This window comes from Ascaphus truei, chromosome 7 (assembly GCF_040206685.1).
Source record: "Ascaphus truei isolate aAscTru1 chromosome 7, aAscTru1.hap1, whole genome shotgun sequence".
Lineage (NCBI taxonomy): Eukaryota > Metazoa > Chordata > Amphibia > Anura > Ascaphidae > Ascaphus > Ascaphus truei.
This window is the reverse complement of record NC_134489.1, coordinates 21506399-21523406: the sequence shown is the minus strand read 5'-3', so window position 1 is coordinate 21523406 and position 17008 is coordinate 21506399. Positions and strand designations below refer to the sequence as shown.

Below are 17008 nucleotides of genomic sequence, written 5' to 3'. Positions count from 1 at the left end.
TCAGGAATATTTAGGTCTAGTATACATCTGAAAAGGGGTGTAGCCATTGATAAATGTTGCCAACAGTGACTTGTGAAGAAGGTACTTTTGCAGTTGAGCCCTTATGAAGTACCTTTTTAAAAAAATAAGTATTTCTGGGACACCCTATTAAGTCTTTACATTTAAAGGTCATCACAACCATTAGGGACATAAAACCAGGACTAACCTTTATTTCACCTTCTAGACTTGGATGCACCAACACGCCTGCGTTTCACCAACGTGACCGAGTCTGCAGTCCTCATTGTCTGGACAGCACCCCGTGCCCAGATTGGTCGCTACCTGCTGACGGTGGGTCAAACCCGGGGTGGGCAGCCCAGTCAGTACAACGTGGGTTCCACTGCCACAAACTACAAACTCAAGAACCTGCTGCCTGGCACAGAGTTCACCGCCTCTCTCGTGGCCCTGAAAGGCAACCAGAAGAGCAGCACCGCCACAGACATATTTACAACCTGTAAGTATGAAGTGGAAGGTGGGAACTTCTACTGGTGGAAACCATTGTATCACAGACCTTTCTTGGAAGTAACTACCAGAATGACCAGCAACACCTTGCACATCAGTGCACTGCAGGCCCCTGAGAGTGGAGGGTTTAAGGATGCAGGGAAAAGGCTTGTACCATGTGCATGAAACTGTAATACAAGCAATGTTTTGGGGGCTTCAGTAATGCTGCCAGAGACACACTGGTAATAAAGACCCTGACTGGAGATGTTGCAAATTAAGGTCCTGCCGAAAAATGAGTTCATCGCAACAGTCCCTGAAACTGAAGCAGTTCCGTAAAAAGCATAATTACTCTACGCTATAAAGCTCCGTCTCTAATCTCTCTAATGTATTAGAAGATATATTATCTCCCAGAGAATCCCCGGTGTGCGCAACTCGCATGTCCCAAGATATTCTCTCTTCCATGCTCCTGCAGGGCTGAACATGCTACCCGTGTCTCTTGGCAGTAAATGGGTTAAGGGTCTATTTTACTAATGTCTTACAGAGCTGCTAGAAGTTCAGAAGTTCTCCCCCGTACAGAATAACCCAGCGCTTCAGCACTTTTTTTTTTCTTTTTTTTCTCCTTTCCCCCTGCTTTTCTTAATTTGTAGTTTGGGGCTGTGAGCATGTATTTAATCATTGCCTAACCCTACTTAAAATAGCCATGCTGGTTAGATTTGCAAGGTCTTTTGGACACAAACCATAGTGGAACATATTTTTTTGTTAACTTGGCTTCAGGTCTAACCACTTCAAGCAGTAGACTCGGTCAGTTGCATACTTGGTGAGCTGACTTCCATGGATGACTTACAGAGCCCAGGCTGGAAATAAATGGCCCCAGACATTCTCGTGTGTGAAGCTGGGTGGTGCATTTGTGTTACAGGGGCACTTTTTCATGGAAGGGTCTTCTTGGCTCTGGCAAAAATATAATGCAAACATACGTGTGTTTTGTGGGGGTTTTTTTTTGTAACAGTTGCTCTGAATAAAGGTTGCTTCACAGTATATATCACTGTATCAATTTATGTTCAGACACCGAATGGCTAACATTTTAAAGTGACATACTATATTCCCCTTTTTTATTTTTATATGTAAAGCATGTGACAGTGTAGAATTCTACATTGTTACCTAAGCTAGTGATCTGTAAAAATCCTGATTGTGTGCCTAAGGAAATGGCTGCCTTCTAACATTGTGCTGCAGTCTGTGAAATGCAGCTGTGTAACACATTATTGTTATAACTTTCTGGGTACCATAATAGATATGTTGCTGTGTTCCTAACAGCAAACGTATCTGTTTGTGATACTTTGTTGCCAAAGGGCATAGCTTAAAAAGCCATGTGAGAGCCTGTATCAAAAGAGGAAGTGGATATGACTTTCTAAATGGTTGCTGTAGCAACCAAAAATGATCAGTACATTAAAAAAAATGGCATTACGAGTTAAAAAAATGCAGATGATATTATCTCAGAGCTGATTTATTTAAAAACTGGATTTTTCACGTTTTGCTGCTTGGTGTCTTCTAGAAGTGTATTGGCTGAATATCTATCTTCTGTTTCTCTAGTGGAACCTGTCGGATCAATTCCTCATTACAACACAGAGGTGACAGAGACCACCATACTCATAACATGGACCCCAGTGCCCCGAATAGGATTCAAGGTAAATATACTCCTCCCCCAACAAATGTTACCCTGCACAGCACTTTCACCTTGGAGCAAACAGTCTCTAAAACAATCTATTGAGAAACGGAGAGGCACACTAGGGTTCATTAATTGGAATGAAATCAAAATCTAAAGTGTTTATATTAGATCTCTTAAGTAAAACATTCCTGTAGTTTGTTTGAAGCATAGTAATACTCCTGACTTCTTGCTTTTGATTTCCAGTTTAACAAAAATCAGTAATTTTTATATACACAAGAATGTGATGCAACTCCGTTCTGAGTTATTTTGTAGAGACTGTAATAACGACTAGCTTGGACCCCTCTCCATTGAGCCGACACTCACTATATCCTATTCGGAGTTCATATTCCCCCCTGCTAATTTAACACATTTTATGACCATATGTTTAATAGTGTGGGAATGCGTAGGTAAATACTTTGGGATCTAGGGATCCTTGGGTTCAAAAAGGTTAAGAACCTCCTGGTTTAGAGCATAGGTTTAGAGCATAGTTTGGCAAATAACAGCCAGAATCTACTGGAAGTGCTTGATCTTTACCCAATGTTTCCTCCCTATCCTGCTTAACTTGGATCACCTGGAAACAAAAGTATGGTGAGTATATTTCCTGTTTGGTTGCACTGCCATAAACAACTTTGTTGTGGTGAACATTATGATTCCTATTGGTGTTAAGTTGTTTCCTTTGTGAAAAGCCAAATTGCTTCTGTTTATGTAATGGTCTCCTCCTCTTATACAGCTGGATGTCCGACCAAGCCAAGGTGGGGAGGCTCCTAGAGAGGTCATCTCGGAGTCTGGCAGCATAGTGATCTCTGGCTTGACCCCTGGTGTGGAATACACATACAGCCTCTCTTTCCTCATGGACGGTGTTGAGAGGGACACACCCATCACCAAGACTGTTATCACACGTAAGGCTTATTAATGTGTCCATCACTGGATTAGTAAATTGCAGCACAGTCATAAGTGACCCCACAGTTCTAGAAAAGACATTATTAATACTGCATAAAGTCAGCAGCCATAAGCTATTGGTTGCGTACGGCCAATGGTGCGCCCTCTATCTTGAAAGACCACCAATTATGAAATGCTTAAGCTGTCTCCTACAGATAACTGTGCTGAAGGCATTGGAGAAGTGAACCATTGTTCTAGTACTTCCACCATTCTTGGTGTACTTGCTGTATATAAAAGGCGGTGCACTGCCAACATCACCTGTCATAAAACATAGCCCCCCCCAATGTTTGTGTAGTCCTGATCCAATGCTTTTGAGTGGACATGCATAAAATACCTTGTACTGGAAAACCAGTTGGTGCCCATACTCCATTGTGAGTCCCCCACTAACTTCCTGGTAATGGACTTGGTTCATCTATTAAAGGAGAATTGCCTATTTCCCAAATTATTTTATTCATTTTTTTCCCCTTGCATTTATGGCAATGAAATTCTCTAGGCTGCCGATTTTTGATCCTTTCTCCCATGATCGATCGGTGAAGATTCTGCTTCCCAGGTCATGCAATATGGCTGTCTAGTTCAAGAGCAAGGGGTGTAGCTTCCTAAATGGTTGCTATAGCAACCCAAGGAAGCTTAATCCTGAAAAATAAAATGGGTGGCGGGAGGAGGAGGAATGCAGAGTATGATCTAACACAACTGATTTAGAATTGTATGCTGCTTTAATGTGAACACTGTTTTGGCAACACAATTACATTTTGTATGCACCAAGTGTCCTTGACTTTCAGTTCCAGTGTGTCCTCATACTCCTTATAAATATACTATATCCGGATGGATGGACGCCATAGGGTTAACAGCTTCTTTCTTCATTGCAGCCCTCTCGCCTCCCACCAACCTGCGCCTCCAGCCTAGCCCTGATTCTGCTACCCTGACTGTTTACTGGGACAGAAGCACATCTCCAGGTGACTTATTTTTATTGTGCAACAAGCCGAGCTAGTGGCAACAAGACATTCTAACCATGCCATGGAGCTGTGCATGAATGTAGCAGACCTCTTTTCTGCCTCCCGAGTATCCCTGAGATGGCAATTCTGGCTCTATTTTGTGATTTTAGTATGGTTGACATTGTAACCACCATGTGGTTCTGCAAAGCAATTCCATGGCAGGCCCGTCCTGCCGCAAAACGCTAAAACCAAACGGATATGCAATCTTCTACTTACACACGTGTGAATGCATATGAAATAGTTGGTCATTTTAGTGTATTATATATTGTACAATTGTGTAGTTATAATGTAATTATCTCTTAAATACATATGGCTGACTGTCATATTACAGTATCCTATAGCAATATACTACATCACATGGTGGGCAACTCCAGTGCTCAAGGGCCACCAGCAGATCGGGTTTTCAGGATATCCTTGCTTCAGCACAGGGTGGTTCAGTCAGACTGCGCTGCTGATTGACTACCTGTGCTGAAGGAGGGATATCCTGAAAAACCAACCTGGCCCTTGAGCACTGGAGTTGCCCACCTCCTGGAATGTTGAATGAGCAGATACATTATGGTTACATGTGGTCCTGTCCCCTGTGGGCTCTCACATTTTTAGCGTGGCCTCTCGCTACATTATTGCAGCCACTGTAGAACACTTGTGAGCTCTGTGCACTAAGTGTCTTCTCATATCCAGGTGTCACCGGGTACAGAATCACCAACGCACCCACTGATGGGCACCAGGGCTACACCCTGGAGGAGGAGGTGGATGAATTGCAGACTTCCTGCATGTTTGAGAATCTGAGCCCTGGTGTGGAGTACAACGTCAGCGTCTTTACTGTTAAAGGAGATGAGGAGAGCATCCCCATCTCCAAGACAGTCGTCCAAGGTAGCTCAGAACTCTATTCCTATACATTCATTTTATTTCCTTAGGAGAGTTCCTATTCCACCCACATTGATGGACATTTCACTGCAGCTCTCCCAATGTATCCCACTTTGCAAATGGCTTTACAATGCTTGCTGCTAGTGTGCTGTCACTGTGTGCATCTGATTTCATATCTACACACTGACAGTCGGTGTGACATATGGAATCTTGCACCATGTGTTATTCTGCTTCCATATCCAGTAATTATTTACCTGCTTATTTTCTTATTTAATTCAATGAGTGTTGAAGACTAATCCTTATTAACCTGACAATCCTGTTGCACAGTTCTCTGGGCAACTTGCTTTAGCAGATGTGGGACAATATTCGATATTAAATAATGCAAAAAGCTGGTATATGGTGCAACTGTTGCCTCTTGAGTGCTAGACTTTGGTCCCATCTCAAAGACCGATCTTGCATTCTCCTCCAACCATTTCTCATATGGAGAAACCAGCGCTGCCCTGAATGAGTAAGAGGCTAATGCTGGGACAAGAGAAATTCTTCTCTTTGCATATTTACTCCATGAGAAAGCAATTGGTGACATTTTGTTCCTGCATTGCATTGATGGAGTACCCTCCATAAAGCCATCAGGAAAGTCTGCAGATATATATCTAACACTTATTCTCTCTTACCGCTATAATGAGAAAAATAACTAATATCTTCCACATCTGCAGATAAATCTTGGAAACAGAAGTGTTGCAACTTCTGTTTCCCCAAACTGCTCATTGGTTAAACTTCAGCCTAAATAGTAGCACATGTTAAACATGTGGAAAACATCTTAGCTGGTGTTGCTATACTTAACAAAGCGGACCATAGCAAAGCTTTGTGCAGTGAAGCATCAATCCTCCCCTAGTCTTATTTAGCCCGACACTCCTTGAGTATCCAATGCTTTTTTGATTGTGTTGCTTTCTGTTAACAGTCTATCGTTAATTGTGTAAATCTTAACTGACCTGCTTTGCCTCCTACTCCACTCCCTCTGCTTCTTTCCTGCGTCCCCCCTGCCAGAGGTTCCCCAGCTCACTGACCTAAAGTTTGTTGACGTAACCGATTCAAGCATCGACCTGAGGTGGACACCCCTTAATTCTTCCACCATTATCGGCTACCGAATCACGGTGGTTGCGGCAGGAGAGTCCATCCCCATCTTCGAGGACTTTGTGGGCCCCACGGACGGGTACTACAAGGTCTCAGGACTGGAGCCCGGCATTGACTATGAGATCAGCGTGATCACCCTCATTACCGGCGGAGAGAGTGCCGCGACCACACTCACACAGCAGACGGGTGAATGTACACAGCTTGCCACTTTGCAAGGGGTGGATGGTGCTGGGTGTTGTCACCAGTTGGGATGAAAGGGACACTTCAATAGGCTGGGGGAGACGCTTCCCTGCGCCGGAGGAGCGATCCGCTACATTCAAATGAAGGGGGCGTAAATCTTCAGTGCAGGGAAGTGGCTTCACAGCATGTTGAAAACAAAGGGCTTGGGATCTACAGCTGGAGGGCTCTTCAGGAACCAAGGTCATGGCCATTACAATAGTCGTGATACAAAGCCCCAAATTACTCTCTCCGACCCTTGCCTCATGTGTAATTACATTGAGGTTTGCCCTTTTTAAGCACCTAGCTACATCAGCTCTCATTCTGCCAGATGCCTGCAAAACAATGCTTTGTCGGCCTCCCTGACAATGGCAGGATGGCACGGCTGTAATTGTAATCTTCCCACACCCCCCCAAAAAAAAGACTGGCTCTAGAGCACTAGCATCTGGATGAGAAGTGCTAGAAGCTTATTAAACAGCATGTTTTATTCCAGCAGTAATTGCCAAGTCTGTATATTGTGCACCGCTGTTATATTTTACATGCACGTGCCCCTACAATCCAATGCAGTGTTATTTGGGGAGCGGTGTACATGGCCCGATTGCATTATTTGTATGAAAGCGAAGTTGCATTCAAAAGGGGCTGTGGACTGAAGGGCACTCTGCGGGCGGGATTGTTACACTGCCAATATCATGGCTTCAGAGTTACAGCTGCTAATTAGAAAGCTGAATGAATACACATGCTGGTGATTAACATTTGGCACTGCCCAACCTCTGTAATGCATGTGACATCAGGGTGGTTACTACTGCTGCATGGGAACCTGTCTGTAGGATAGGAGTACGGGAAGGATATGTTTTCTTTCTCTTGTGATATTACAGTATTGTTGCATGATGCATATTACTGCTAGAAGTATAAGCAGGTCTAGCTTGGACTATAGCTAAGGTATTTGTGCTGTAAAAAATACTTTTCTGGTGGGCTTTCTCTTTTGGCCACTTTTTTTAAAAAAAAATTAAGGGAGAATAATTCTCACCTGCTCACTTAAACACTCCCCTATATTAAGAGTACCCCCTCTTGTGAAAAGATCTGAGGACACAAGCTAGATGAGCTGTTTTTAGGGGGCTCCAGTGCTTCCCTTAGAAGGCCTGAAGGTGCTTCTCCCCCCCACCCCCTCCACCTCCCTTCAGTGCCAGAGCGTATGTAACCCGTTTTTTAAATCTTGTGCAAGAACGATTTTAAAGATATTGCTTCCACATATATACATTTTAGATTTTGACTACATCTTAACCCAGATTCTAAGCTGGCCTAAAAGAACTGGCCCTTTGTGCACTTGCATGGTATTTAAATGTACAGTAGCTCTTTCAAACTGTAGATTTAAAGGAATGGGAAATGGTTTACTCTGACAGCTGAACAATTCTCCACATTCCCATGTGACAGATCTCTGCATGCCTCCTTCTGTGCATGAAGTATCGGTCACTTCCACGTTCTGTCCCATGGTGGTTAATGCTGTGGCATCATTTTCTTCTGCCGTTTTTCAACTTTAGCCGTCCCTCCCCCTACTCATCTGCGCTTCACCAATGTTGGCCCAGACTCCATGCGCGTCACCTGGGCCCCTCCGACATCCATCGAGTTGTCCAGCTTCCTTGTGCGCTTTTCTCCCGTCAAGAGTGTGGACGATGTGACGGAACTGACCATCTCGCCATCTGACAGCATGGTAGTCCTTACAAGTAAGATGTCAGCTGGGATGGGCAGGAAGACTTCTTGGCTTCTAATTGACCCGGGGGAATAAAGGCTCTGAGTATGTCTCAAAAAAATAGTGTCTTTACATAAGGGTGAGAATACTCCGTGTGCATGGAATCCCTTCGAGAGAAGAACCATTTTACTCTTATGATTTATTTTTTTTATAAGGATTAATAATTTTGCTAAACTACCAAACCTTTTCGTAATTTTTGTTTTTTTCTTCATGTTTTTCCTGTAACTGGTACATTATTATCTCTTTGCAGATCTTCTGCCGTTCACAGAATATTTAGTGAGCGTTTACTCTATTTATGAGGAGCGAGAGAGTACACCGCTTACCGGAGTGTCAAAAACTAGTGAGTGCTTTTTTTGATCTCTTGCTTTGCTTACAAATAATTTAAAGGTTGTACCTTTTTAACTCTGTGTAGGAGACATTGAAAAGGTGATCTGCATGTAAGTGGAACTGTTGGTGGCAAATTCGTTTACTCTACCTTTTGTATAGGATAATCGTAACAAAATTTGGTTTTGCTTATCTGCATCCTGTTTCAAACTTAATGTTTGTGGGGGTTTTTTTTATCTGGGTTTGTTGAATTCACGTGTAGCCCTCCTTACCCCTCTGAAAGGAGCTTACATCAGATTGAGCCATGCAATGTATACTGTATAATCGGTCTCCTACCATTCTCAGGGTGTTGGGTAGGTGCAGGCTTGGCGTGAAAAAGCAGATAAAAAATGCATGGGTACCAGGAACTTGTGTAAAACGTGAGCAATGCTTTATTTGACATCTAAGGCTCCACAGTTATCTACATACATTTCACTTAAACTTGTGGCAAAACAGAACACTCTTGCGCTCCATCCCCTTTGTAGCTCACCCCTACGCTAGGGAGGTACTTGGCTTATTACCAAGTACCAGGTAAGTGTTAAATTGGCAGTCTCTTATGTAGGCAGTAATGCCCCATATTAAATGGACCTCCGTGGAATACACTCCAGCCTCCGGGATTGATATCCCACCACGGCGTACTTCTTCCATACGTACTTGATTAGTATTGCAGTAGGGCTCTTCCAGTTGGGCCGATCCAAACACTCCGGAGTTACTCACACTGAACTCTTTTCTAAAAGAAAGCTTCCTCAATAGTGAGAACCATCTCAGACCCCTACTACTTACTCTTGCGGTTGGGACACGACTTAATACTTTTAGCTATACACTTAAACCTATACACAGGATTCACAGTTAGGATCCCATTAGAACTCTCTAGAACCTGCTTTGGAACACTGGGTGGAGCTATAACTACCCTTCTATCTCCCTATAGTGACATGACTAGTCACAAGACATATTGAGATGGGGCATTCCTTCTGCAAAGTCCTCCTACATCGCATGTTGGGGCGGGAATAAACTGGAGTGACCCACACAGTTAACCCATTCAATTACATAGTCCCAAAGATGTGCTACACAGCAGCTAATTATACAGAGTACTTCCAAAAAGATTGCCCACTAAATAAAAATAGAAGGTCCAAATGGTTTCTTCAGTGTTGATCATAAGAACTCCTTCAGTAATAAAAGGGATTTTCTTAGCTGCCAGCTGGGCTGCCAACAAATCGTGGGGCCCAGGACGAATGTTTTAAGCAGAGCAGCCCCCGCCCATTTCGCACTTCACAAGCCCAATCTCTTCCCATGTATTTCTCTCCCTTCAGTCTCACCCCCTTTCACTCTCCTGCCTCGCATGTATTTCTCTCCCCTGCGTCTCACTCTTACTCCCTCTTTTCCTCACTCACCCCCTCTCTCCCTCCGTCAAGTCAATTACCCCACGCTCACTCATTCCCTCCCCCCTCACAACATATATACCAAAACTTCCTACCCCCAAATACATGCAAAAAATCCCCACCCCCAAATATATACAACCCACCCCCCCAATGCATACAAAAAATAATCTACCCAGTACATGTATAGTTAAAAATATATATATATATATCTATATATCTTAAAATTTCCCCCACGCAAACACATATATTAAAAAAAAAAAAAAAGTAGACATACCTTGGGGACCGGCAGAGTCGGGTCCTGGCTGCGACTGCCCATCAGATGCAGGCCTCCTCACTCTGTGTCCCACGCCGACCTTCCAGTCGGCACACACCGGAAGCTGAGGCGTGCTTACGTCAGAGGGGCCCTGGGACAGGAAGGCCTCCATCTGATGCAGAGCCCTGGCGGCCATTAACTTGTCCCCCCCACCCCTCCTTGGTGGCCCTGACTGTCGCGCAGGGGGCCCGCAGGCCTGTGATGCCAACCCCCGGCAGACCCCCCCCCCCCCCCCTGTTGGTGCCCCTGGCTGCCAGTTGGACTTCCAATGTAACTCTCACCTCCTCCCCTTTCTGGCAGCTTGATGTTGGAGTTTGAAGAAATGAATACTTAAGAGCATATCTATGCGCTATCGCTAACTAGCTCAGCATGTTGATTTTCAATAGAGGACAAAATACCACTCAACATGAACTGTTACTTTAAATCAGGAAGTATCCAGGGATAATCTTCTCCCACATGCACCTACCAGCTGATCACCCTTTGATGTGGTAACAGCTGCCAGTGTGTGTTTAAATCTGTACTCTGGGTATTCGGTATGAAGACCTCACGCCAGAGTATTACACTGTGGCTTTCTGTTTTTGGAATGGAGGGACATCTGACTGACGGTGACTCCAAGCTGTATGTATTAGGTGTACATTCCTGAATGTAAAGCTTGGCTCTCTGAATGGGCTTTACCAGCCGTCCAGTGAGATAAAAATCCTGATCTACGTGGTGTTTGAAGTTATTACTCTTCCAAGAAATTGCAAAACCATCTAACCAACTAGTCTCTTATCAATTTAAATCACCAGTGATTCACATGTCGGCTAATGAGCCATCGTCTCATAATGCTTAAAATGGCATTAAAAAAAAATCAATACATTTAGAGAGTGAGGGGGAGGGAGGTGTCCTGTTCCTGAGACTACTTATATATATTCATTTTGCTAGGGAAACTACCTTCTGGTTTCAACACGTGTCTCTGTAGGGGATTGGGTGACAACTGTATTCCTTGGCTGTTTTTGGTCTCCATTTTGGCTCATTTACCTGCTGCACACACTTATTTCAGTGGCATGTGTAAAGCCCTTTAATTCTTCAGTGTTGGTCCTTTGATGGAGGACTGCTTTTTGGGCATGCCTGTTTTTTGTTTAGCACAGCGTCTAAAGATATTACACTTTCACTCCATATTAATTGTGGGTTGTTTTCTCCCACCTTTACAAAATAGGTCTGGATTCCCCAAGTGGCATTGACTTTTCTGAAATCGCCCCCAACTCTTTCACTGTCCACTGGATAGCACCTCGTGCCACCATCAATGGATACAGGATCAGGTACCAGCTGGAGAGTGCGCCTGGTCGCCCCAGGGAGGAGCGGGTACCCCCATCCCGAAACTCAATCACCCTCACCGGCCTTATCCCAGGCTCTGAGTATATAGTCAGCATTATCGCCGTCAGTGGTCAGCAGGAGAGTTTACCACTGATTGGACAACAAGCTACAGGTAAGTGCATGTCCCAGTTTGTGTTTCCTTCATTGATCCATCACCCCTTCACTCTGCAGACAATTCTGGGAGCAGTGTGTTGTAGACTCTACAAAATAAACCATTTCATGTCCTAACATTTCATTCTGTAGCCTCCTGGTGTGTGCGGTTTTTCTTGACTCCCATCATTGCTCTAATGGAAAGGCTTCTACATTTATTTAGTGGCATATATCCAGTAGTTAAATGCAGTATCTTCTATTTCTTATGCAAAGTTTACATTTCTGAAGTGGTTATTTTTCAAGGCTTCATTTTTTTTTTAATACTAATAGTGTGCATTACATCTCGTCAGTGTGGAAGGGGGCCTTCTGGGTGTTGCCAGATCTATCTATCTATCTATCCTATCTATCTAGTCTGCTTCTCTCTGATTTTAATAGAATATGTTTAAGTGCTGATACTCTTGGGACTTGAATTGTATACCTGCTTCTTGGTGTGTGAAACATTCTCCTCCTCCGCAGTATCTGATATCCCAACTGAGGTTGAGGTAGCCTCTGCCTCACCTACCACCCTCACGGTCTCCTGGGATGCACCTGCTGTGAGTGTGCGTTACTACAGGATAACTTACTCCCAGACAGGTGAGTCATAGTAATGTTGTAGATTGGGTTGCGAAAATGACAACTAGGCATATTTCATTCTAGATTTGTAGTTCTATTGATCCAGGAGTTGGTTGTGTAGTCTAGACCAGGGGAGCGCCATCCCGCCGGCTGTCCCCCTCTTACCTCGGCTCCGGGGGCTGGGCATCATGTCACGTTGCCATGGCAAAGTGGTGTCATTTGACGCAGCGTTGCCATGGCCAAGCATCTCCAGAAGCGGTATGAGGCTAGGTAAGTGCAGTTTACAGAGGCCTTCGCCACTTCCCCAGCATTTAATTTAAGTGCCTTCGGGAAGCACGCGGTGCCTCTGTAAACCCTATGCCCCCCCCCCCAGTTTGCGCACCCCTGGTCAGACATTGCAGGACATCCGAGGGGTTCGAGTCTTTCACATTTGAAATCTAAAATAAAAAAAATTGTGAATCTGCCATTTATAGCTTGATATGGTATTCCAGTTCTATTGGCCCATTTCTCCAATAGGCCGGTCTTCAGTGTCCGTATTGGGCTACCAAATATTTTTTTTTTTATTTACGAACATTGAATTAACCTGTGACTTGTACTAAGATCTGATGCAAGCCAATGCAATTGCTAGCTCAATCCAGCACACTTTCACATAATGTGACTGGTTTGGAAGGGTAATTGGGGGGCTTTCTTTTCCCATTGGGAACAAGGAACATTTGTCAGGAGGGAGAGGAGTAAAAATTCTGCGTTTTTCATCGACCTACCGGGCAGTCTGTCTGGCATTGCAGAGGCATAGAGTGCTGTGCTACAAAGTAACCAGTAGACGATGAGGGCATCTCCAGCCCCTGGGTTCTGCCCACTTGACTGTTCTTTGCTTTTCCCTGGATGTGTTCACACAGGTGGCCACGGAGGAGTTCAGGAGTTCACAGTGCCCGGCACCTTGTCCACCGCGACCATCAAAGACCTAAAGCCAGGAGTAAACTACACCATCACTATATACGCGGTCACTGGGCGAGGAGACAGTCCTGCCACCAGCAAACCTGTTATGATCACTTACACTACAGGTGAATGCAGCAGCGGGACAGCCTAGCGGGGAAGTAGGCGTTCGGGTTTAGCCAAGACTGGGATTGGGTGCATTAGGGGGAACAGTGATGCAATAAAAGGGCAGGGCATTGATTGGGAGGTAAAAGGAATCCAACCTGTAGCCACAAAGCATAAGTTTGTGTTTGACCTTGCAGTGATTTTGACTTTAGTGCTAGCGATATACCAAGGATGAATTACCTGAAAGGGTAATTATTTTATTTTTGGTTTGGAGAGCGTGCCCCCCCATCCCCCAGGTCTTGCTATTAAGAAAGGGACTTTTCCAGTAAAGGTTTTAAAAAGTATATGGCTTCCTGGAACCTTTCCATTGACCCATTGGGGAGACTGACCCCTGTTATGTCCACCAGCAAATATCTTGAGCCAGAGTTGACTGCTGTCAGGTCTTGGGGACCCCCACTTATTTAAAATTTTGTTTGCAGTTTTAGTTAAAGCAACTAATAACCCCAGAGGGGCATTTGTTGGTATGAGTGCAGCCCCACAACGTGCTGAGCACTAAAAGCTGTGTATGGTTTCTTGGCTGGACCTCATGGCATTGAGTTGCAGCTCAGGACACTGGGAGTTTGCAGCTCTGCGCACCTTCTGAATGTAGTTCTTTATCTGCAGAGGTGGACCATCCGTCCGAGATGCAGGTGACTGATATCCGGGATCAGAGCATTCATGTTCGCTGGTCGCCTTCTCCAGGCCCCGTCACCGGATACCGGGTCACCAGTGTACCTAAAAGTGGTCAAGGAGAGACCCTTTCCCGGATTGTTCCTTCGGGTAATTATTTCACTGATGCTTTAGAAGGGCCACTTTCAACTTCTTGCTGAAATGCAGGCATTGTTACAGAGTATTGCAAGTCCTTTCAGCAGTGAGGGGCTTAAAGTAATCGCTGGGCTCATCTTTTCTATTTATTGATCAATAAGCCGTTAACGTCCCTCCTCTCCTAGGTGTGAGGTCATTTGGGATATTTAAATGTATTTTTGGCTTGTATTCTCTATTCAGAATCTCCTCCCCACTTTTAAAAAAAAATGTAATAATCAGACATTCTTCATCCCAGATATTATTCCTAGCAGGAGTCGTGGTGGTGTAGACATTTAGGAGCAGGTAATTGCTGCAAAATACTCTCGTGAATGTACCTCCATTGTAGGTTTTGATGGCAAAGCTGTTAAAACGCATGAAAACATAAGGAAGCGGTTATATGGATTGACTATATTGCTCTTAATTGTTGGATTATTTTTTTTTTCACTTGAGTTGGTGTTAAATGATGCTTTTCTGTAGCTGTTTGCGTTTTTTGTTTTGAAAGTATGCTTGTCTGTGTTTCAGATCAAACTGAAATGACCATAGAAGGTCTGCTGCCCACCGTAGAGTACGTGGTGAGCATATACGCGCAGGGTGAAAACGGAGAGAGCGAGCCGCTGGTGGAAACCGCCGTCACCAGTACGTATTGCCTGCCCGGGTGTTTGTGTGGTTCTGTTTTGTTTGCAGGACACTCCTTGGTCTCCAATCTCCGCTGTGTATATTGCAAAGCAGACGGGACCTGACTGACCAGATTCTCCTAACAGGGAGCTGCTATGATGCGGAGTGCAGCAGTTGGCTTTCCCGAGTTTGGTTATTGCATTAAATGAGCTGGGAAAGCTGCACCTTCTGCTTATTCAGACGACAACCAGTTTCAATCCCTGAAACCTGGTTCTTTCTCCATTAAAAACACCCTCCAGGATCCTGTTGTGTTTTCTACAGGCTGCTGTGGCGTTTTTGTTTGAGTTTAAAATATACAGAGTCCTTTATCCATAATATCTTTCATATCCAAAGCTGTGGTGCTTTCCAGTCTCCTCTTTAATGTGAAAATCAAACCGTGCATTAATCCAGCAAAGCTTGACTCCTTTTCTGCTGGTTTAACTAGCAATGCTTTGCAGTTACAAGAACTGAATCATTTGTGCAGTGGGTCTAAACTGGGGAATTGTCTGCTCCCGATTTTAATCATTTATAATTGATCTCGGCCATACACCAATCCATATTGGGACTTCTGCATTAAGGCTGCCAGCAGGCTTTGCATTCAATCCTCTGTACCATTTGGATACTATTGAATGTTAATAGCACAGGTGTATAAATTTATATTCTGGGACGTCCTGTCGGGCTGGCTCACTGGCATAACCGTAAATATGTATACAATATGCGTAATGGAAATGAAGTGACAAAGGGTTGCATGGCTGCTCGGTAATCTGGGAAATAGTTTTGAATAGAGGATAATTGGATTATAATTAATGCTTTTAGTCATTTAGGTCTTTTAACCCCTTCATCCTTGATGGATCTTTCACAAGGATGTACTTGGGATCAGATGCTATTCGTGGCAATAAGACACTGTTAGGATTGTGCCGTGCAATAGTTGTTTCTCAAGAATGAAGGGATTAAATGCAATGCAGTGCTTGCTGCTTCCTTTCTGCTTGTAGGGGCCTGTAACCCCTTCAGTGCCAGAGAGGCCTGTGCTAACGTTTCTTTTTCTCCCATCTCCTCCCCCCATCCCCCCTTTGACTCCTGCGCTGCTTGTCTCTGCTGCTAACTGCTTTCCTGGTTAATTTGCCTAACAGACATTGACCGGCCCAAAGGATTGACATTCACTGATGTGGATGTCGATTCCATTAGACTGGCTTGGGAGAGCCCAGAGGGGCAGGTCACCCACTACCGGGTCACCTACTCCAGCCTCGAGGATGGAATCAGAGAGTTGTTTCCTGCTCCTGATGGGGACGATGACACTGCAGAGCTGCACGGTCTCAGGCCGGGTGCAGAGTACACTGTCAGCATCGTGGCATTACACGATGACATGGAAAGCAAGCCCCTGATCGGATTCCAGAGCACAGGTATCTCGGGCGCATGGCACGCTGTGTCTGACGTCTGCAAGGTCACAAAGGCGATCATCTCCTGCATGCATCTAATGCCCCTCACCTGGAGGGTGCCACATTGCCCTTCACTTCTATGTGTGCTCACTGTCTGAGTCGCCCTGCACCACTCTGCTATTTTTTTTTACCTGCACTGTGTCTCCGGGGACTTGTGGTGCCTTGTGCACTGATGCATGTAGCTCACTCTGGTATCAAAGGGATATTCCTTTCAGTGGCCATGCTGCCTTCAATTCATCGCAAAGCAATTTATTAGAATATCCTGCAGTGAAGGGGTTAAGCATTTCCTTTCCTTCTGTATTCTAACCCTCTGCCGATGTTAAGACCTGGTGTTCTGGCAGAGCACAGCCTTCTGCACAGTGCACCGTTTCAAATCTGTCCAACAATTATGTTCATCCCAGCAATCATTGCCCGAACGGGTGCGTGTTCAGCTAATGTGTTTCCGTCCCTACGTTTGGCCTCCACTTTTTTTTTTTTTTTAAATATATTAAATAAAAAAATACGTATGTATAACTTATAGTGCCTAAAGTGTACTGTGCTCTTCACCAGGAATACACTACAGGCAATTATAATAAAATAAGCGCAGCAAAATCAGACAATAGGAAAGGAAATCCCTGGCCCAAAGAGCTTACAATCCAAGTAGTATGATGGGAGACTTAGACAACAGGTGAGGGAATAAGTGCTGTAGATGGCAGTGCTTGGCCACAATGGTTGATAGGGTTGACTGGGTGTGGGACAGTAGCCATGAGTGCAGGCTATTGGGATGCTTGATTTTTGTGAGGCGAGGGTTTTTTTTGTTGTTGATTTTTAAATGTTAGAGTGTGTGTGTGTCCCAGGATTAGGAGAGGGCACCAGC

The 17008-nt window shown here is 44.6% G+C and overlaps 1 protein-coding gene across 6 annotated transcripts in view; it reads left to right on the top strand.

Moving 5' to 3' along the window:
- The window catches only part of FN1 (fibronectin 1), a 63230-nt gene that overhangs the window by 33325 nt on the left and 12897 nt on the right, over positions 1-17008 (top strand). For 3 of the 6 annotated variants that reach the window (XM_075607236.1, XM_075607235.1, XM_075607234.1), the window contains exons 20-33: positions 224-490; positions 2065-2159; positions 2910-3078; positions 3985-4071; positions 4789-4980; positions 6019-6291; positions 7860-8042; positions 8319-8408; positions 11322-11591; positions 12086-12202; positions 13078-13242; positions 13883-14038; positions 14585-14698; positions 15847-16116. In XM_075607236.1, coding sequence (XP_075463351.1) covers positions 224-490; positions 2065-2159; positions 2910-3078; positions 3985-4071; positions 4789-4980; positions 6019-6291; positions 7860-8042; positions 8319-8408; positions 11322-11591; positions 12086-12202; positions 13078-13242; positions 13883-14038; positions 14585-14698; positions 15847-16116 — 2448 coding nt within the window. The remainder of the gene's footprint in view (positions 1-223; positions 491-2064; positions 2160-2909; positions 3079-3984; positions 4072-4788; positions 4981-6018; positions 6292-7859; positions 8043-8318; positions 8409-11321; positions 11592-12085; positions 12203-13077; positions 13243-13882; positions 14039-14584; positions 14699-15846; positions 16117-17008) is intronic. The other 3 variants (XM_075607238.1, XM_075607237.1, XM_075607240.1) reach the window with 3 other exon arrangements.